Source organism: Coniosporium apollinis (assembly GCF_000281105.1).
Source record: "Coniosporium apollinis CBS 100218 chromosome Unknown supercont1.43, whole genome shotgun sequence".
Lineage (NCBI taxonomy): Eukaryota > Fungi > Ascomycota > Dothideomycetes > Coniosporium > Coniosporium apollinis.
This window is the reverse complement of record NW_006913305.1, coordinates 152,015-174,440: the sequence shown is the minus strand read 5'-3', so window position 1 is coordinate 174,440 and position 22,426 is coordinate 152,015. Positions and strand designations below refer to the sequence as shown.

The window sequence follows — 22,426 nt, the reverse complement described above, 5'->3', positions numbered from 1 at the left end:
CGGTGCAGAGGATGAAGTATGTGCACTGTACCTTGGTTCTTGCGCTTGATGCTTCGCTCAGTCTATATTCTACCTTCGAGCTAACAATGCTCACTACTATAGGCTCCTTCAGACGTAGTCGCCACGTAAGGCCGCCACATTATCACTCGCCCTCCAGGCCCTTCAGCGCCTACTTACAACGCCCACTTCCTCCGGAGGCTCAATGAAGCACTTACGCGAGACACGGCCCATCAGGCTCTACGCTGCCGTCCCTACAGCACTCCCGATGCTAACGACTACCCAGCCGGCCGAACACCCCCGTCAGTCCGGAATGCCACCTCGATGAACAGGAGAGTACCTTACAAGAGTTTTTGGAGTCAATGACACCGTCTGAGGCTGGATCATCTGAGGATGATCTCGGTCAAGTAGAGACTAGTCTCCTGACACCTATCAGCGGGTCGCGCAGGCGTCTAGATCGGGGCGCTGATACTGGCAACCTTGCTCAGCCTAACAATGCTCGGTTGTGCCCACACTGGCTTTCTTTACTACCAGCCAAAGAAGCACGTACAAAGCGGCCTCTTGTCCAGGGAAGGAAGAGATCCATATCTCGCGTGCAAGGCTAGGGGAACAATCGACCGCTGCGCCGCGTAGGGCGTAGAGCCATGCACACCGCTCTTCCACTACTATTCCGGAACCGCAGTATCATGGATAACGTGCGAAGGTTGTGAGGAACAGAGTATTCTTTGTTATGTCGGACCCTCTTCTTAGGCGTCGGGACTAGTGATGGCACGTTCACGTTGCGCTCTTGCAGCGCTTTACCGTCCGATATTTAGCGGGAGAGAAGCTGGCATGCGCTAGTCCACCCACTAAGCTTTGATGGTGCTGCTTTAGCGATCTTCTAGCTGGCAGCTCGCAATGTTTGCTGGCGAGGTGATTTGCAGTGAAGAGCTGCGGCGGCGCTAGGGCTGGAATGATAGTCGAGGACGTCCTCTTGAGCTTCGTCAGTGTTAAGCTGCGCGTGTCGTTCGAGCCCCATTGGAACAGTGGGGATCTAAGCTAGCTCTGAGTTGGCACGAAGCGCCGGAACTAGAAGTAGCACTAGGAGGCCCAGCATACACAACAATATGCCGCCGACCCGGACGCGCAGGAGTAGCAGATGTATAAGTTACATAGCTACGGCCGCAACTACTAGCATCGCGGCGACAAACGTACAACGCGCGCCATACATAACAGCAGATAGCTTGAGTACTCGTTTTGTCGACAGCGCTGATGTGGCGGCATGCTTGAGGCGGTAGGGCGAGAAATGTCGTAGGCGTGCAGTGGACGACTTGCTACAGTCTTAGACGGTTCTGATTAGGATCTCCTTCAAGTCGATCTGGGCCTGGTGTGGCTTTAACGATCAATGTAATGAAGAAGAGGGCTGCTTTTCGTTCAGACCTGAGGCCGGCTTCAGAAATGGCGTAGCAAGGTCTGAGTAGTCCAATTCGAGACTCTAGCTCCAGAGCAAGTGAGTAGTGGTATGTAATAGCGCTTCGTATAGTAGTACACACGGCAGCAGCTTCTTGTCCACCGCTACCACCTTCTTTTCTCGCTGCCCCTCAATCTTCTCCTTCTCCCTGTGCTAAAGCCCACACGGCACGGTATCAAGCTGTGTTGTGTTAACAGTGAGCGCGGATAAACATCGGCGCCTCGGCCAGGCACGTGTGATTTGCCTCTTCGTGTTACGTCCTCACAACCTCACAACCTCGCAACTTCACAACTTCACAGCCTCACAACCTCACAACCTCACAACCTTTCAACCACACAACGCTCGCTCGCCCGTAAACACGCTCATTTAGCCGCAAGCATAGGCAGCGGACGTAAAATTCACCGAATAAAGACATTTCTCCAAAGCTCTATTCTCTTACTTATGGTGCTTGTTGATTGCCAGTCCTCTGATTCCTCTCTTCCCTACGCTCATGGCCCAACTCAATCATGCTGCCGACCAGAATGGAAGTGAGGATGACAACGCTGTGCTCATCGCGAGCATGAGTCTCGACCTACAGGCGCGCATTGAGGGCCTCAGGCAGCAGGTTGATAATGCTCCCTCGGCCAGCCCTTCAGCGTATGACGCAGCCAAGCCCATGTTCGAACAGGAGCTGCCCGGCTACGATTTCGACGATTTCCTCGGCCGTCGTGTTATGAGCCGTATCAAACGGACGCGCGCAGCAATGCAGCGCTGTGAGCCGAAGTGGAAGCAACTGCAGGAGGCGGATGGCTGGAAGCTCGACCGGGCGACTTTCATCCAGCACTTTGGTGAGCACAGGCTGGGATCCGTTAGGTTCCTTGATCCCCTGGTTCAGCTCGCCAAAGTCGTGACTCTGGATACAGCGTTACCGGTGCTGAACCGGATACAGCAGCTCCGTATTTCTGGCACCAATCCACGCGCTGGAGTCTCTCGCAAAGAGCGCTGGCAACCCATCGACGTGAGCATGGCTCTAGAAGAACTCGCGCCGCAGCAAGGAGTAACGGCGTCCCGCACCACGCGCAAGAGGAAGAAGACAGGCGCCAACAGTGGGGACGAATCCGTAAGTTTCCAACCCTTTCGTCTTCGTGAAGTTTCGCTTCCAGGCGTGACGAGTTATCAGAGCCAAACCCCGACGGTTCGCATTGTCTCTACGGGGTTTATGAGTTATGCGTATTGCTTCGCCTTGTTCCCGTCAGCGCTGGTTCCGTACGTCGCGCTAATTGCAATGTCATTTACTCAGAGTACTCCTAAGCCTCTTATTCCGCGCAAGAAAAAGCCCTTGGCACGTAAGCCGAAGCAGCCTCGCGTGAGCCTATCCACGCACAACGGCAGTGAGCGCGACGTTGAGCAGGCCAGGTCTCAGCCCAGCCAAAGAACTTCAGAGGTGGTGGGTACTTCAGGCAAGAATGACGGTGTCTCTTATGAAGGTCTGGATATCACACAAGGTAGTACTTTGATGGATTTGGATGAAACTGTTCACGAGACCCTTCAGCCGATAAGACCTCCACCGGCTCCTGAAATACTTATCCCTACGCTATCTCGGCATCTGTCATCATCGGAGACTCAGGATCCCCCGTCTTTAACATCTCCTCTAACCACCATCTCTCCGACCACCACCTCTCCGGCTAATAACTCCGCAACCACCACCTCTCAGACTGCTATTACCTATCCGACCACCACCACCTCTCCGACCACCACCACCTCCGCGACTGTTGCCTCCTCTATGCCCGCTACAGATAAAGCAGGCGCTGCGTCTACATTCGCCGACAAGAAATGGCTGTCGGCAACTGCGATTGATTACGTGCTAGACGTCTTTCAGACTGAATGTTTTCGTTTGATTGACAATACAGTCGCCGACCCGGCGCCTTCGAACTCTAGTAGTAAGCGCATCCGGGTTGGGCCACACGAGCATACGGCTGCACAGCTGCTCTTAGCAGCCGGCCACTGGACAGTCGGTATTATAGACCTTAAAACAGGAGCTGTTGAGCATTTAGACAGCCTACGGAGTGGCAGCAACCCCGGCATTCCCTCTACGACACGCAACGCATTGTCGCGTTCCACAGGGCTACTCTCACAGAATGAACACCTCCGAGATCTGCAATGGACATACAGCTCGAAGGTATGTCCACGCGCTACCTTTCCAACCCAAAGATAGCCAACTGTTTCTAGGACTGCGCACAGCAACCCAACACATGGGATTGTGGCGTCTATATGCTGGTCACAATCTTACATCGGATGAAGGGATTGCCTCAGCCGCAGTCTATCGACGCTGGCCTCTGGAGGAAGGTCTTCCACGCTGCGCTCACTGGGGCCGTTGGGAGTGCCGAAAGAATGATTCCTAGCAGCGACATCTTTCACGATTTCCCCACGAGCGAAAGCCAACCTGGCGATGGCTCAGGTCTGGCCGCAGTCTCCGCCCGATGGGCGCGCACGTATGCAGCTATTGACGAGCGCGTCACCACCCACCGGCGCTCACTCCAGCGCGCCCAAGCAGCACACCAGCACGCTACAGCCGCCCGCACGCTCCTCACCCACTTCCATGACGCTATCTCGGCCGCCCAGGACCAGCTCGCCGAGGAGAAAGCGCAGAAGGGGCAGCAGCTCAGCCTACACGAGTACATGCAGGCGCACCTCGAGAAGTTCACGGTCACATCGGCGCATGACCCTAGCAGCAGTAGTGGCTGCTCTGACACGGCGCTCGAGGAGGCAATAACGCCGTACCGCGCGCTGGCGCAGCAGACGGAGCCACTTGCGGCGGAGATTCACGAGCTGGCGCGTAAGGAGGAGAAGGCACATGGGCGGATGAACGCGCTGGTGGCGGCGCAGACGCTGGTTGAAGGGGAGATGGAGAGCTCAGCGGCGAGGCTGAGGGCGCTAGAGGGGGTGCTCAAGCGTGCGACGGAGGAGCTGCAGGCGTTTTATCAGGCGCAGATTTCTGAATGCCAGAGCCGGCTGGAGATGCTAGAGGCTACTTGTGCGGTAGCTTCGTAGAAGGCGACGGACTCTGTCGGGCTCCATCGGACGCCTTTCAAGGGTTGCCGTGTCCTTGTGAAGGTGCTGTCCGAAATCGACAGCATTTAGCATGTAGCTCGCTGATTGTAGCCGTGTCTCTTCCGCATGGAGCTTGTATCAATCGCAGAGTCGTATCCATGTTCTTGAATAGCTGAAGGCGAGTTTCCATCCGCGTATTCCGTCCCGAGGACGCTGCTGGATTAACGCTCGACGATAAGCGGACCGGTAGCATCGGCCCCCTCGTCCTGCTAGCTGCTACGTAAGGCAGCTCGACCTGCAGCTATTCGCAGCGAGGATGGAATACTTGCAGCCCGAGGATGAGTGGTATACCTGCAGAAACTGTCGATTAAGTATCAGTCCAGCAGGATCAAGTTTCCCGCACCATTCGCCGTGCTACGTCTTTGAAAGTGACTCGAAGAGTGCAAGGACATGTGGTGGGAGGTTCAGTTAGGTATGCGGCTTTAAGGACACAATTGTAGATACGTTCTTCAACGGGGTGATTGGTAGTATCGCAGCGTTACCACCGCTTCTATTTATCGTTACTAGCGAGCGTTACGAGTATCTAAGATAGACCGAGGGCGCTAGACTCTTACGCCCGGAGCAATCGCCTACCGAGTTGCTAGTGTGTTGAGAGGTTGGTGTCAAGGCGGACCAAGGCCGCGAACAGCTTTAAGCTCATCACCACCAGCAACTACACCATCTGTATCCACCTTCTCATACAGCTGAATCAGCGCCCTCCGCGTTAGGCTCTTGAAGCCGCCGGTGCGGAAAACGCGGCCCTAGTACAGTATGCAGAACTGCGCCGTACGCTTCCTAAGCCAGTCCTCACCAATAGCAACCGCACGCTTGTATGTCGCAGCCGCGTTATCGAGGTCGAGGTCTTTGCCGGGCCTATTGACGCAGAGGGGCCTGGCGTGGGCGTGGGCGTGGGCGCAGGTGTAGGCGCAGGCGTGAATGTAAGCGACGGCGCAAGCGCAGGCTTGATCCGCCTGTCCTTCATCCCTAATCTCGATCTCGCCGTCTCCGCTTTGGAGCATGTTCGTCGCTCTCGGGGTCGGTGCTAACAGACGGCGTGACAAGACTGCGATCGTGTGAGCATGCGAGTCGAACGAAGCTCTAATCGGTACGACTACAAGGAAATAGACGTACCCTTCCATATTCTTAGCTACGGAGTGGGTGCTAGTAATCGTGACACTCTGTAGCAATCTCCTCGGCTGTGCAAGCGGAGGGTCAGGTGCTGGTGCGATCGGAGGTGCTAATGTTGACGAAAGCGCAGCCTTGATTCGGGCAAGACGAAGTCCTTGAGCCCAGCGGAGGATATTCATAGAGATGGACCTCAGCTGAAATACGTCCTCGGGCCGTTCCAGCAGCCCCATGCCGATGGAGTCCATCTCCCAAGATAGTCCTTCGTCGCTGTCGTCGCGCCGCCAGTTCACGTAGAACTCGGCGGCCTTGGATGTGACGACAAGCGAGAAGACGGCTGTTTCGTGCTCTGCTGGTTGGGCTGTGCCCGTCTCGCAGAAGAGATGCCGCACCGTATGGACAGCGGCGGCGCCATCTCGCATGGCCTGGAGCTCGCCCCTACGAGGTGAGCCTTCCTCGGCTTTCCATTCGAGGATTTGGTAGGGCCATGACGGATCGCGGTCGGAGACTCTGCATCTGGAGGAGAGCGCGCGCTGTTTGTCGAGCTCCCCGCTCGTAAAGCTCCTTTCCCAGTAGCCGTAGCATGAATCCGGCTTTGGCCGTGGGACTTTGCCGACCCTGCCGAGAGCTTCGCGCAGGACCGTGTTGCCGGTCGTGTCAGGCCTGGGGACGGATTCCTCGTTCCACAGCTGGTCGTGCGAACGATAGACGTGTTCCTCGCCGCCGCCGAGCGCAGTCGCGGGCGAGTACAGCAAGTGCTCCTCAAGATGCGCAACAAGGTCGCTTTCCGACATGTTCTGCAGGACTGGAACGTGCTTGGCGATTCTGGCCGACTTTGGCGTAGTAGGGCCCTCGCGCGGGCTCTGGACGGAGACGACGAGCTTCCGTAGGCCCGTAGGCATCGGCCGGTGTCGGTTGCGGTATATCCGGTGTGTTTGGAGGATGGTAGTGAGCTGCGAGGTGGAGATGTTGCTTCTGTTCGAGCTCATTGCACCGGACGAGGCGCTGGACCGCGACAGCGTTCTGGGACTCGTTCTGGGGCTCGACGACGCCGCGTCTAGTGCGGCAAGATTGGCCTCGGTAAGGGGAGCGACAACGAGAGCGGGCTCGGACAGTGAGCGTTTGCGTTTGCCGAGCATCGGGAACGAGGGAAGACGAAGGGGAGGGAAAGGGGGAGGAGGTGGAGGTGGAGGTGGAGGTGGAGGTGGAACTGGCGCGGAGCTGGAGGCCTTGATGTTGTTTGTGGGATGTGCTCGACAGAAGGATCCGCCGACCTGAGGAGATGAGACGAGACGGGACGGGACCGGGACGGGACGGGACGAGACGAGACGCAGCACCAACTACACACAAGCCCTGCAAGATGCGCTGCCGGAAATCATCCCACGCTTCTGCAGCTGCAGAGTCACCTGTGATGCGATGCGATGCGATGCGGTTGTGGACGTGAAGTAGCACCGTTGACTTGAGGGCAGCGACTGTAGGACTCCGCAGGCTTTGATCTTTGGCAGTGCTAGCACGTGATGAAGTGCTTGCTGTCACGTGGTGCCTCACAGTACTTTCAATTTGCTCCCACTAGTAAGCCGCATAGAGCCTTCACGCGACGAAGCAAACTAAAAAGTAAGGCCTAAGTTAAGTCCGCATTGGGACTGGAGCGATGATAGCTATTTAGTGGGATTACCACTCCAATCTATCGCGACACTATAAAAGCGCCCCCCTTCCTAAATAAAGGACGGCAACTGTCCTTAGCTATCCCAGCCTAATGGCTATCCTGCCTTCTGTCCTTATGTGGTCCTGGTCTGCCCAGGCACTCGATCGGTTAAGGAATAAGGAACCCTCCTTCCCACTTGCCGCACTATTGTGCCCAGTTCACGTTCCCTTGCGCGGTGCTTCGTGGCGATACTCGTACTTGCGTGTGATGTTCACAATAGTGCAGAAGGGCAGGCTTGGGATTTGCAAGCGAGGGAAGCGGGAGGTGACTACGCCGTCCTTAAAGCCGGAGAATAGAGGCTTGTAGTTCTGGTCGGCAATCCCGTATAGGGTTGTTCGAGGCGTTCATACTCAAGTGGTAAAGCTGACTCTAAAGGACACGGAATAGTTTAGCTTTCATCTATAGGCGGTGGTTAAGGGTTATCTAGATAACTTATATCTATCTAGTCCTAAAAGGATTAACTTAGTAAACTAGTGAAGAGCGAGCTATTACTTAACAAACGAACTAGGCCGGCGCGAGTCTTAGTAGGAGTTGTAAGAGTTAGAGTTGGTTCGCGGTGAATAACTAGGATCTCTAGTGCTACCTACCTCGACTTTATTATATAGGCTATAACCTAATCCTCCTTTATAATAACTCTAAGCTCGCGTCCTTAGATAATAGGTTTTGCTAGTTCTAATAATATATTCTTCGCGTTCTTATAACGAGGGTTACCTTACAATAATAGAAGTTACTATGAAGGTTGGGGTCCTAATTAAGGAGGAAGGAGGTAGTGCTAAGATATGGTTAATAAGGTAAGAATTAATATCACGTAGTGAGATTAGATTAAGTTATAAAGAATATTAGATTCTTATTTAAGTTAAGCATACTATTCTAATAAACGAGAATAGTGCTACCTATATACTATAATACCTCGCGCCGTGATCCTTTTAATTAGTATAATTCGTCCCTAATCACACTAATTACACTAATTAGACCTTTTTTAGTATTCTAAGTAATTAGTCCCTTACGTGATACTTAGTATTAATTACTTCTATTCCGCGTTATCCGTTGCGGTTTGTAACACTATCTCCCTCCCCTAATAGCTTTTATCTTAAAAGGTATATTCGCCCTCTTTTTATAATATACTAAAAGCTCCTAAGCTAATATTCTCGAGATCTATACTAAAGTAGTAGGGCTTTACTAGTCTTAAATAATTCTTTACTAAACGCTATTACAATTTAGTTTCTTTTCTCTAATTCTTTAGTTCTAATATACCTACCCTATATAGTCGCTATCGTTCTAAATCGTTATCTTATTATATAGACGTCTATTCAGGTTATTGCGCCAAGTGTATTTTCTTAGACGCGAAGTGCAATTTAGCCATTACTCGTAGAGAATAGAAGCAGCTTCGTGCCTATAGTAAAGAAATTCGTAAAAAGCTTTATAAAGCTAAACGAGCGATTGCGGAGGCGAACCTCTATTATATATAGCTTAAAGATAAGCTAGCTAAGTAGGAAAATCGTTCCTCCTAACTTATATCGCGCGAACTATTATTAATTATAGAGGTAGAAGCTCTAGAGCGGGGGTAGCCTAGCCCTCCTCCTAAGTTTTTAATAGATTTCCTAGATCCCGCGCCTATCGTCTTCTTAGATATACTTATTATATCTCCTACAACTTAGAATACCCTAGACGGGTTTCCTTCCTCCTTCTTTAAGCCTACCTTTAATAAGATCTTAAATCCTTATAGTACTTCTTTATAGCTTGTTCGCATCTATTAAGATTAGTATATAGCTCCTATATATTATCTAAGTCTAGGTAGCCTTTCTATTTTATAAGGTATTATTATAGCCTATTATTAAAGTTAGTGCTATTATTTAGGATTTTTTACACTTTATATTATCCTTCTTACTTTATTAGGTAGTTGTCTAGTACTTATACTAACACTAGTACCTCTATAGGAGCCGGCTTTAAAAGTGAGATATAGAACACTAGGTGTATCTTTATTCCCTCTAGTAGGTCTAGCTTATAGCTTATATCCTTAATATTTCTAATAATCCTAAAAGGTCCTATCCTAATATAATCTAATTTCTTACTTAGCCTTATTATCTCGATGTTTTTCCGGAGGAGGTAAACTTTATCCCTCTCTTTTAGTATAGGTCCCCTAGATTTATGTTTATTATAGTGAAATATTAACCTCTATAATAGAAATTCGATGTCTTATCACAGTTTCTTATATATGTGTTATATTTCTTCTATAGTTAATCTAGCGGTTTCTACTAGAGTCTAGACTTCCTTTAGCTTATAGAACATTTATACATAGTTAGTGTAGAACGGTATTTATCCCCATTATTTCGTTTACGCTTATATTATATACTAGCTATATAAGCGGTAGTAGTAATACCTAGTTTATCTATCTATAGTCTATATAACCTCTTAGGTACTATTCTAGTACTTAATTTATACGCTTAGTTTATCTATCTATCTATAGGTAGTAAGCTATTAAAAGCTTATAGAATAGTCCTAGCTATACTATAAGCGCGGTCTAGAAGTTCGATGTGAATAGCTTATTCTAGTTTAAGATAATCTTCTTAGGTAGCCCTTATATTACTATTATATTCTAGAGGAAGGTGTATACTAATTCCTTAGTATTAGATGATTCTTTATATAGTATAAAGCGTACTTCTTTTGTTAATTAATCTATAATAGTAAGCACGGAATCGTATTTCACCTTCATTAAGGGTTCTTTAGAAAGAGGTAGCTTAATAATAAAATTCATAGCTACTAAAGCCTATAGCCGTGTTAGTATTATTACTAATTTTATTAAACCGTATAGCTTATACCAGGTTGCTTTTATTTTATAGTATAAATCGCAAGCTATAATATATTCCTCCACTTTCTTCCTAAGTCTTAGGAAGAAGTAGGTGCGGTTAATTACTTTAACTATTTTAAAAATTCCGCGGTGTCCCTCTATTAGACTATCGTGGTATTATTAAATAATCTCTATCCACTAGGCTAGCAGTATATACACTAGTCCTCTAAATAGTAGCAGACTTTTATCTATTTATTTAAATTCCTTAAGGGTTTTAGTAAGTGCCCTCTAAGTATAGGCGTCCTACGTATATACTTTCCGTATATAGTCCTCAAGATTATTATTTATAATTACTATAGTTACCGCTAGGGTTCCCCGATTATAAGTAATCTTTCCGTCTAGATACTATTCTAGAATTAAGCTAACTATCTAAGGCTTTTCCCCTATATAATCTAGTCGCCTACTAAAAGCGTCCGCTTTTACATTCTTAGTACCTTTATAGTAGTAAATTTTAAAATTAAAGGTCAATAATTCCTTAGACTAGCGCATCTATCTTCTATTTAAGACCTTAGTAGTAGTAAAGTATACTAAATTCTTATAATCCGTGAATACTTAAATTAGATACTTAGCTCCTTCTAGATATACTCTCTGTTATTTAAATGCTTCTATAATAGCTAGTAGCTCCTTATTATAGATTTTATAGTTTAGTTCTAGTCCGCTAAACTTTCTCGAGTGAAATGCCACTAAATACTAATATCCCTTATTATCCTATTAATTTAGACATGCTTTTATAGCTAGGTCTAAAGCATCCGTTTCGATAATAATAGCCCTAGTTAGGTCAAATATTATTAGAACTAGTTCCGTACTAAACTATTCCTTTAGTGTATAAAAAGCTTTATTAGCTTCGTCGTTCTACTAGAAACCTTAATTTTTTTTCGTAAGATCTATTAGTAGTGCTATTATTTAGGAGTAGCCTTATATGAACTTCTAATAGAAGTTCGCTAGTCCTAGAAATAATTACACGTCCTTTACTAACTTTAGTATAGGCTATTTAAGTACCGCTTTCACTTTAGTTTCGTCTATCTTAATACCGCGATTAGTAATAATATAGCTAAGAAATTCAATTTCCTATTAGTGGAATTAGCTTTTCTCCGGTACTATTTATAAGTTCGCCTACTATAGTGCCTCTAAAATCTATCTAATATATCGCATATACTCGTCCTTAGTTTTTAAGTATACTAGTATATTATTAAGGTAGACGACTATAAACACGTCTAGGTGTTCTCTTAAAATATTATTAATATATACCTAGAACGTGGCGGGAGTATTAGTGAGTCTAAATAGTATAACTAAATACTTATAGAGTCCGAAACGGGTTCTTATTACTATTTTCCACTCTTTACCTACTTTAATTCAAATCCGGTTATATACTCCTAGAATATCGAATTTACTAAACTACTTAGCTCCCTAGAGTCGATTCTATAACTCCGAAATTAGAGATAATAGATAACTATTCTTAATATTTATATTATTTAGTCCCTAGTAGTTAATATAGGGTCGTAACTTCCTATTCTTCTTAGATATAAATAGAATAGGGTATTCTATAGGTAACTAGGATTCCTATATAAATTCTTTCTTTAGATTTTTATTTAGGTACACCTATAGCGCCTCTAGCTTCTTTAGTAATAGTAGGTAAATCGCTACTTTCCCTAGTGTCTTACCTTCTTATATAGATATTATATGATCCTATACTTAGTGTGCTAGTAGGGCTTCTTTTAGAGCCTTATCTATAGATAACCTCGTGTAGTCCTTATATTTATTAGGAATAGATAATAGAGCTATAGTAGACGCAAGTTCTTGTCGCTTACTCTATAGAATTTATACTTACTTAGGATTCCTCCTAACTTCTTTTATTAGTTCTTTAGCCGAGATTGTATATATCTTAAGACCGTCTTTTAGCGTGTCTTCGCTTATTTGGATTAATTTTTTCTAGGAAAAGTCTAGCGTTTAATAGGTCTAATCAATCTTTAAATTTGCGCCCTTAAGCTATAGTAACCCTAATACTACGTTATAGGTTCCTATTACTATAATATCGAACGACATGTCCTAGATATAAGGTCTAATCTTTAATCTAATTATTATAGTTTCTTAGTCTACTAATTCCTAATTATAGCCTAAAGGTTAGCTATCTACCACTATAATTAAGTAGGCGTCGAGCTTTTATTATAACTACAATCTTGCTCTCTATATAAATTGTAGTAATATAAAGTCCGTAGTGGCACCTAAATTAATTAGTGCTTTAGCCTATAATTAGCTAATCTTAATCTACACTCGTAGGTTACCGGCGTATCTTATTACTATAAGGGTATATTTTTAGTACTCTACTCTAGGTATCTAGGTGCCCTTACACCTATTTAAAAGTCTTTTATTAGACGCTTCTATTAACCCTCTAGCCGGAAGGCCTATAAGTTTTTTATACTAGAACTCTTTAGGTTCCTTTCCTCACTTATATATAATAACGTGGCGGGATTGACTTTTATTACTAGATGTTTCTTAGGGTCCTATACTATATACTCCGCCTTAAGTGTAGTCACTTTACCCCTTAAGCTTTAGGCTATAAACCCTCTATTAGGGGTTATATACCCCCTATTAGTAGTGAATTGGGATCTCTTAGGTGGATATTCTTAGATAATATTTTAGTATTTCCTTCCTTGGATTAGTAGCTACTCTAGCCTATTATGTAACTAATTCAGTCGTTTATCCGCAAGTCCATATTTTCTAAGGAGAATGTTATAACATTCTCTATACGCTTATTTAACGCTAACCGCGTATTATACATCTATCTATTTATATACTCGGTGTTAGGCGTCCCTTATTTACTAGCTTCTTATATTCGTTCTATAGGCTATAGAGACTTCGTCCTATACCTCTTTCTATAGCTTAATTAGGTACTTTCCTAGGACCAATTTAGGCCCGAGCTATTATATTAGAATCATTATAATTCTTAGAATTTCGACGAGTTCCCCTTCTTCGGATCTATTATTAGACTTAACCTCCTTAAAGTTACTTTCTATTTTATCTTCCAGTATCGGTTTAGAGATACCTATTGTATTATAGGCCTTTCTCTTATTTATAACCTATAGGGCTTACTTTAATTATAGTGGTTTTAAGTACTAGCCTAATCCGTCCTTATCACTTTAGTGCGTGCGGCATCTATTATTATAGTATACTATCTAGGATATTACTACATAGTCGACTTAGGTCGACGCTAGTTATTCTTTTCTCTTTAGACTATTAGTTTAGGCGAGTGCTTATTATTATTTCTTTAGTTAGCGATAATCTCGCGCGATGTGTCCTTACCGATTATAGCTATAGTATTTTCTAGTAAAAACTTTTTTCCCAGAGAATATTAGTTATCCCTTCTATAGTCCTTTCTTAACGAACTATCCTATTCATCTATCTATAGCGTCGAGTTCTATTAGTCGTAGGCCGTATAGGTCCTACTAATACCGCGACGTGCTTTAATATTTATAACTAACTATAACTAGTATATCTCGTCCTGTTTTTTCTAAACGTCGTTTATATAAGCGATTATTAATCTAAATTAATATACTAATTATCGCTTATAGCTTATTAGGGCGTTCGCCTCTTACTAAGTTATCTTTAACGCTATTCTTTAATCCTCAGTAGTACTAAGCCGTAAGAGTAGTATTATCCTAGATAGTATTTGATGCAACTAGCTAGAACTACATGATGTAGCTTACTACTAACCTCTTTTAGGTTAGATTTATAAGCTCTTATTCTATAGTACGTTCCGCGTTAATATCTCTAAATACTTATTATATCTTTTTCTTAAAGTTTTTTATATTAGTGAATAGGGTCCGGGTCACCTCTTTCTAGTTTAAAGGAGAGTTTTCTAAGAAGTCCTTTAAGTGAGGCTATACCCACTTAAACGCCCTTTCTTAGAAGTAGGTAATAATAAATATAACCTCGTTTTTAGTCTAGAATCGCTCCTAATTATACTAAATATATAGATTACTCTAGAGGAGAAACAAGTTGAGCTCGCCTTAGTCCCTATAGTATTTATTAGGAGTTTTAACCTTAATTAGCTTTAGGGTAGGTGCCTATACAGCCTGCTCTTATAGTCCGGTAGTAGGTCCTATAGTAGATATATTAGTATATTAAATCTTAGATACTCTATAAAGGTGGTGCTTAAAGTGTAATAAGGGTTACCTTATAATAATAGAAGTTACTATAAAGGTTAGGGTCCTAATTAAGGAGGAAGGAAGTAGTGCTAAAATATAGTTAATAAGATAAGAATTAATATCACGTAGTAAGATTAGATCGAGTTATAAAGAATACTAGATACTTATTTAAGTTAAGCACACTATCCTAATAAATAAGAATAGTGCTACCTATATACTATAATACCTCGCGCTATAATCCCCTTAATTAGTATAATCTATCCCTAATCACACTAATTATACTAATTAGACCTTTCTTAGCATCCCGAGTGATTAGTCCCTCACGTGACGCTTTATATTAATTACTTCTATTCCGCGTCATCCATCGCGATTCGTAATAGTTCTCCTTTAGTATAGTGCTTCTATAGCTAGATCTATAGTCTATACGCCTAGGATTCAGCTTAGGTGGTAGGCGCCGCTAACGCGGTCAATAAATAAGATAGCTTAACCTATAGTTAGTTCTTCTTACTCCCTTAGCACGCCTAGCCGATAGTACTATAGTCTAAGGGGGCAGAGTAAAACTAGACCTATGTTACTTACTTAACACCTAGTAAAAGATGCGGCGGAACTCCACACCCTTACTACGTAGAGATGACTCCTACTCTACACTCGATTGTATGTATCTAGAAACTATATAGACCGACTATAGTAGGGGACTAGACTGGACCGGATAACTGTATTAGCAAAGCTCTAGTTAGCGCTATCTAAAAGAGGTGGCGGCTGCGGAAAGAATTAATATAGAAGGGTGGCACGAAGTAGTAATAGCGCTGGCTAGATTCTCTAGCTCGAGCGGGGAAGAGTAGGGCGGACTAGTTATATAGGGACGGAGATGGAGATAGTATATAGCCTCACTAGCGGCCTCGCTGCTATCAGGCGTATAAGAAGATATAACGCGATAGTGCTAACACAAGTAAAAGACCACAGCACCGCTATTACTATAGTGCCGTATAGTGAAAGACTAACACGAAGCGTGGTATTAATAGTATAGTAAGGGAGATTAGTATAAATAGGCTATAGCCTTAATACTATATAATTAATAATTAGAAAGTGATATATATAGGCGATAGCGTCTCTATAATGCTATATAGTGGAAGGTTAATATAAATAGAGTATAGCGCCACGCCGCTACGATCCGCGAAGGCGATTAATATAAAGAGACTATTATATTGCTATAATCTAGTAAACGCGATAATAGAGATTAATATAGAGATATTATAGCGCCGCTACTATACTATATAGCGGAAGAAGTAATATAAAGTGGTTACTGCGTAGATAATCAAGCGAGTAAGACTTAATATAAAGAGCCTATATAGTCGCTGCAGCTGGTGAGTGTAATAAGAAAGAGATAGCCACGCTATAACCTAGCGTAGAAGAGTTAATATAATAAGATTCTAGTATTACTGCGATTAGCGTAGAGTAAGAAACGTAGTAGTACTAGTTAAGCTTAAGTGAAGACATAATAGCGCTAATAAAGCTAGTAAGAAAGAGAAGACTATTATGCTTATTAAACTATCTAGAGCGAGCGGAGAAGAGGTAGTGTCGCTAATACTATTAAGATAGAGGCGCTAGTTAGGTAACTTATTTACTAGACTTACTATACTAGTAGCGCTTATAGTAAGGTGCATCCTTTCCCTCTAAGTATATATTAATAACTAGACCTAAGATGAACTAGAAATAGCATCTAAGGCTTAACTAAGACCTTTATTTAACTATATAGTGGATATATAATTTATTAAGTGGTAATATTCCGATTAAAATACGCTATTAGATTATAGTTAGGATCTCTTAGGCGTTAATAGAATATAGATGTGGATGTAGAGGACTAGTAAGTGCCGTTTATTAATTTGGAGTAGGTGTAGTAGTAGTATGGATAAATAACTACAGAAGGCTAATATTAAAGGACGTAGTTAGTCTTAATAAAAAGACTTTACTTACTACTCTCTATTAAGCGCTAGTATATACTTATTTATTATATTCGTGCTACTATAGATAGTAGGTGGTTATATAAAGTCTTTTACTTAGTTATATACGAGAGAGTGTTGCGGAGCACGCTATAAGGTAGATAAATAGCCTTAAATAGCATATAGTAAGGCGGTCGTATGTAGGCGTATAGGTTATAATAATTAAGAATTAATTAATAATACGATCTTAGGTTAGTAGGATTTCTATTAAAGCTCTTTAGAATTTAGCTAATAGAAGAGTAGGAAAATTTAATATAGCTCCGTTAGCACTATCTTCAAGTGGATCTATTATTAATGGTTTAGGATCTAAATTATAGGTTAAAAGACGGTAAGCCCTAACACTATAGTAAGGTGGAGCTCTACTAAGGTTAAAAGCCCTTCCTCTACTAGCTCGGGTTTCCTCTACTACTCGTTAGAGTAAGCTTAACAACTACTAGCACCTAGTGGGTTCCGGAACTTTTGCCTACTAAATATATACGCGGATCTAGGAGGAAGCCTCGTCTAATAGCTCTCTAGGTTATTAAATAGGTCGCAGGATACTAAATATTATATATTTCCACGAAGTGTGCTAGTTCCGGATACTAGCTATAAAGTGCTAGCGTAATAGATACTATTAACGACTTATGTTTCTATAAGGGTTGTAGCGTTACTAAATTCTAAAGAAAGGTGGTAGTAGTGCTCTAGGGTGTTAAATTAAAGCTAGTTAGTTTAGAATAGTCCCTAACCCTACTAACCCGAGATCTAGGTATTTTCTTCCCTAGCTTTAGGCTAAAAGGACTCCAAGTTGTAACTAACTATAGAGTGTTGCGTTATAAAGTTATAGTAGCTAATATAGGAAAAGCAAGTTAAGCTTAGGTAGCTAGATAATAATCTTTAGTAGGAAGTTTATTGCGGTTTTAAAGACCCTAGCCGCCACCTTTTAGCTTATTAACTTCTCTCTATATATCTAGAAGGCAAGTTATATCTAGAGAAACAACCTAGCCTAATAAATAGTCTAATAACTTATTACTAGTAAAGGCTCTTACTAATCTAAGTCTATAAAATAGGGTTAAGCGCGGATGATTAGTTATATTATTAATAATATAATACTAGAATAATATCTATAACTTCACTCGACTGTTCTATATCTTAAGGAAGCTCTATAATACAGTATCGCTAGTTATTAGGCCGTCTATACCACGTGATATAATAGTTATAGAGCTACTATACTAAACTGTTTCTATTACGCTATTAATAGCGGTGATAAATTAGGCCTTACTTTTAGCCCAATTAGTATTAAAGTGCAATAGGCGACTCTTATAAACTCTCTTCACTCACGCAAAACTATAAGGCTGAGGAGCGTTTGTAGCTAGGCGCTAGCCTATAATACGGCCTTCTTCTCTACGCCGCTCGAGGTTCTCCTTAACACTTATTAGAGGCAGCGGATTACGCCGCTGCTAGGCTTCCATACTGATAGTGGGTCTTGCCACACTCATCCGAGAAACAACCAAGCAGTACTCCCCAGTTAGCTGGACCTGCGAAGGCGGGAGAGTTAGTAGAGGCAGAGGAGGCGGCAGTAGCGGTAGCTCTTACTCTAGTGGGAGCGGATACGATAGCGGCGCGCTAGACTACCTTAAAAAAGGCTTAAATAAGCTAGGCAAGTTAGTAAGAAGTAATAGGAAAGTGAAGGGTACATTATAAGAACATACAGTAGTTATTATAGCACGTATAGCCGCGGGACCTCTAGTGTTAGTATAGGCGAGCGTGACTAGGGGATAAAGAGAATAAAGGGCTCTAGTAAGCTAGAAGGAGTCCTAGCCTAAGTAAAAGGGGAGGGTGTCTACTAGAACTCTTCGCGTAGCCGTCTTAGTAGCCTCCTCTTCTACTTCTTCTTTAGTGGTTTTCTCTATAGTTCTTAGCTTCTAGGTCTACCTTATATACTATATACTTGTGTTCTATCTATACCCTCTTAGCTATCTTAATAGAGCTATAGTTTATTATATAAGATTTCTTAAGATTAAAAAAGGATTTTAAAAGCTTCTTATATACTATTACGTCTATCTAATGTTTAAATTGGTACACTTAAGGTTTTTTAACTACCCCTATTATTTTCGCCGCGCCAAGCTCTTTCTAGAATACACTAACTAGACTACTACACGCGTTTTAGAGGCCGCTCCTCTTTTTTACTTTAATTCCTTAATAGCGGCTGTTATGGAGCGATAGAGTGTTGTCTAGTATCACTTAAGAACCTCTATACTCTATAGTAAGAGGCTAGTAGTAGTATACCTAGTCTTACTTAGAATTCTCTATTAGCTTCTTTGTCTAGTCATTTATATAGAAGGCGAAGGTAAGCACTTTAGGCTACTAAAGCTGGATGTATTAGTATATATTACTTTTTACTCTATATAGGTATGCTTCTCTTTCCTCTTTTTAAGGGTTTCTTGCTTTCTAGATTAAAGATAGTTACATGTCACTACCTAGTTCCACTTAGGAGTGTAAGTAACAAGAGTCTTATAGCGTACGCTTAGTCTTATTTAGGGTACCTATTAGTCTCTGCGTCAGATCTAGATTACGAGTAGTAGGTTATTAGTAGGTATTATATTTCCTTTTTTTAAGGGTTTCTTACTTTCTAAATTATTATAGGCTATTATATAGCATCGCCTAGTTTTACTTAGGGATATATTAGTAGTGCGAGCTTTGTAGTATACGCCTAGTCTTACTTAGAGTGCTCTCTTAGTCTTTCTACCCAATCTGGATTACTAGCTTCGCTGTAGATAAACAGACGCACTACTTTATATAGGCGTCGCAGTACTTTATTAGTGGTGTATAAGCCTACTAGGGGCAAGAAGCTATAGCGCAAGCCTGTCTCTATATAGTAGAATTAACGGAGTCGTTTCTGCTAGCAATAAAACCGAAATAGTAATATATAACTATAAGTGTAAGCATCTTATATCTAGCCTTTAGCCTTTATAGTTAGTAACCCTAATCTCTCCTATCTATAGAGGCTGCTAACTCTTTCTATAAAAATCACCTCTTATATCTACTTACTCTCCTTTCTTTACCTAGTATCCTTCTCCTCTATATTCCTTATAGCTACTCGCTTTAACTCTAGCAGCAACTAGCTATAGCGTGTTATATAATTTAAAAATACCTTCTATTACTTCTCTAGCTTTTCCACCACCTTACTACTATAGCGCGTAGTCTTCCGCTAGGTAATCTATATACACGCGTATACACGTATATATATACGGAAGTAGTGAGTAGTACACTAAGTAGTACTAATACTAACTATATCTCGCCTTTACTATAGTAAGTAGTAGGTACTCGAATACTATAGTAGAGTAGTATTAGAAGAATAAGCCTTCTAGAACTAAAAGCTACCTAACTTTAAATTAGGTTTCAAATCTCTCTATATGTTTATTTTTCTCTCTAGTCTTATTATAATATTCATACTTAGTCGAGGACCAGATTTCCTTCTTAGTTTTATTATAATAAATATTTTAATATTCGATTTCCGCTTACTATTATTGTCACTCCTGAGTTCGCTATATAAAAAACAAATTCATAATTTTATCTATAGGCTATTTCTCTTTTCTCTTCTAACTCAGACTTACTACCTTCTTCTACTAGTTCCTCATCTAGCACGAGCAATAGACTAATTCCCGGCTTTAGAGGGTTTTAGGATAGTTTTACCTTATTCTTTTATAGCTTTTAGTTTCTATTTCGATATTTACTAATCCTGCGCTATTGCTATATACACTTTATTTCTCTTACGGTAGCCGATATTTGAAATTCGCCTTCCGCTTATATACTAATAATAATAATACTAGTTAAGGTTATTTATATACTTTCGTATTCTAAGGTGCTCTATCGCTATACCTAGCTAATAAATTCTCTTTTTTACCCACTTTTTACTAGTAATATAAACTAGGCTATACTAGGCCCACCTATTCCCTTAGAAGCGCGTCTTTCTATTTTAGAATATCCTTATTACTAGCTTTTAGGCGCCGTGGTATATTATCTCTATACTTAACTATAGAATTTCCTTACTTACTTCTTACTAGTAAGTAGAATTAAGCCACGCTAAGGCGACATAGCCTTCTAAAACACGTTTATGCGTCCCAGCTAATAATAAAGGACTAATAAACAGCCTATTTATATTCGACGCTCGTCCTAGTAGAACTACATCTTATTTAAAGAACTCTTACTAGCAATCTAGCTAGTAACACTATAGCGGTGGTTATTAATAGTAGACTTAGCTTTATATTAGTGTTAAGAATAGTATAGGATACTATTACGTAACGCCGCAACCTTAAATAGAGCCTTTTCCTAGCCGCCAACAATTACATCCTAGTAATAGACTTTTCACTCGTTCTATAAAGGCTTATCTTAGACTCTTTTAAATAATATCGAACCAATTTTCTTAGTATTATCGCAGCTCTCACCTATATAAGACCTTACTAACCCTTATAGTTCTAATTCTGCTACTTATTAACAAGTTATTTATTACTTTAACATGTTACTAACCTTAGCTAGCCTATCTTATCCTCGAGTTTCTCTTTAGCCGGTTCTTAATCTAGCTAATATACTAATCTTTCTTAGTAAGGCGAAGGACCTCTTTGTCTTGAAGCACGTTCTTAGTAAAAAGAAGCTAGCTACTATTACACGCTCTTCTAGTCCCTAACACTAATATAGACGATCTTTTTATCCTATAATTTTATCTACTTAGTATATACTAGCGCAGCGTATATAGATACACGATCCTTCGATGAACGTAACAGCCACTATATTAATTAATATACTAATTACTATACCGAACACAACATTTTAGACGGACCGCCAGCTGTATTCCTACTTAAGTTACGCCCCAAATAATCTACTAATAAAGCGTTGCTTATATAAGATAAGGGACTATTCTTTATTAAATTAGTGCCTATATTACGGCTGGCGGACAGCTATATATAGGAATACGTCCAAATAATAAGTCTACTAGATACAATAATCTATTTAAAGCCACTAACTAGTTTATTAAGATCTAAGTATTAGAGGATGTTAATAAGCGCACCTCTTTAGTCTTCTCTTATACCACCTTCACTTAAGCACTAGCTATTATATACATTCTCGCACTATTCCGATCTTGCTCTCATCCTAGTATATATAATTTATAGATAATTTCGATAAATCCAGCTATCCGTCTATCTAGATAGATATCTATTATCTATTAGATTATAATAATTAGCCGCTCCGGTCTTGCTCCACTATACCTATTAAGTATTGCACCTAATGCTATCTCGGAATCACTAACGCTCTTAAGTTCATTTACTGTAATCTCTCTAGTCTCTTATTCTTTACTACCACCACTTAATGTAAAAAGGTCTAATAACTAGTCTTTAAGGCATGTACTGTAATAGAACCAATTATATTTCACTTTATATTAAATAACATCCACTCTATATTGCAATTGCACTAGCAGCACTATTTATAAGTACTATAGCTAGAATTCTACATCCTTTTTACTTGCTACACTTATAGGTAGTATTATAAGCGCACCCTTATAAGCACTATAGACATCTAAATTACTATTAGGTCATTCTAGCTCAGCCTTACTCCTATAGGCTAAAGCTAATACTATGTGAGATTATCTTTTATTCGTGCCTATTAAAGAGGGAAGGTTTCTTTCTATTAGCCGGTATTTAGCGGTCTTAGCCTATACCTTAAGGTGTATGTCTTTCTTTCACTAAAGAGCTAGGTAAAGTAGCCTAAGAATTAACTCTAAAGATGTTAGAATCCCTTAACTAACATATAACACAGCTATATTAAGAACCTATAGGCTAGAGCGTTAGTATCTACTAAATAGCTAGACTATCTACACCTTTATATAATAGACATTTTCTCTTACTCCAGTCACTATTTTTATTGCTAACCACTACACACTCATATAGCTAAGGACAAGCTTGGAGGCTTAACGAAAATATTACCTAAACCTACTAATACGCGGTTAAGCGCCGATAGTAGAGGCTTTTAGCTACTATACACGTTAACCTTCTATATTGTCCTTTTAAATTCAGGTCTTATCTCTTAGCATTAATAGATATTATCACAATCACT

The 22,426-nt window shown here is 41.7% G+C and overlaps 2 protein-coding genes across 2 annotated transcripts; one reads left to right on the top strand and one right to left on the bottom strand.

Moving 5' to 3' along the window:
• Positions 1 to 1,937: 1,937 nt before the first annotated feature.
• Positions 1,938 to 4,477, top strand: W97_07736 (uncharacterized protein; the record flags this gene model as incomplete). Its single annotated transcript, XM_007785539.1, has 2 exons — positions 1,938 to 3,605; positions 3,656 to 4,477. The coding sequence occupies 2 exons, from the start codon at positions 1,938 to 1,940 to the stop codon at positions 4,475 to 4,477; spliced, it is 2,490 nt and encodes an 829-aa protein (XP_007783729.1).
• An 800-nt stretch (positions 4,478 to 5,277) lies between these two features.
• W97_07735 (uncharacterized protein) lies at positions 5,278 to 6,780 on the bottom strand (the record flags this gene model as incomplete). Its single annotated transcript, XM_007785538.1, has 1 exon — positions 5,278 to 6,780. One exon carries the CDS (start codon positions 6,778 to 6,780, stop codon positions 5,278 to 5,280), a length of 1,503 nt encoding a protein of 500 aa, XP_007783728.1.
• Positions 6,781 to 22,426: the final 15,646 nt, after the last annotated feature.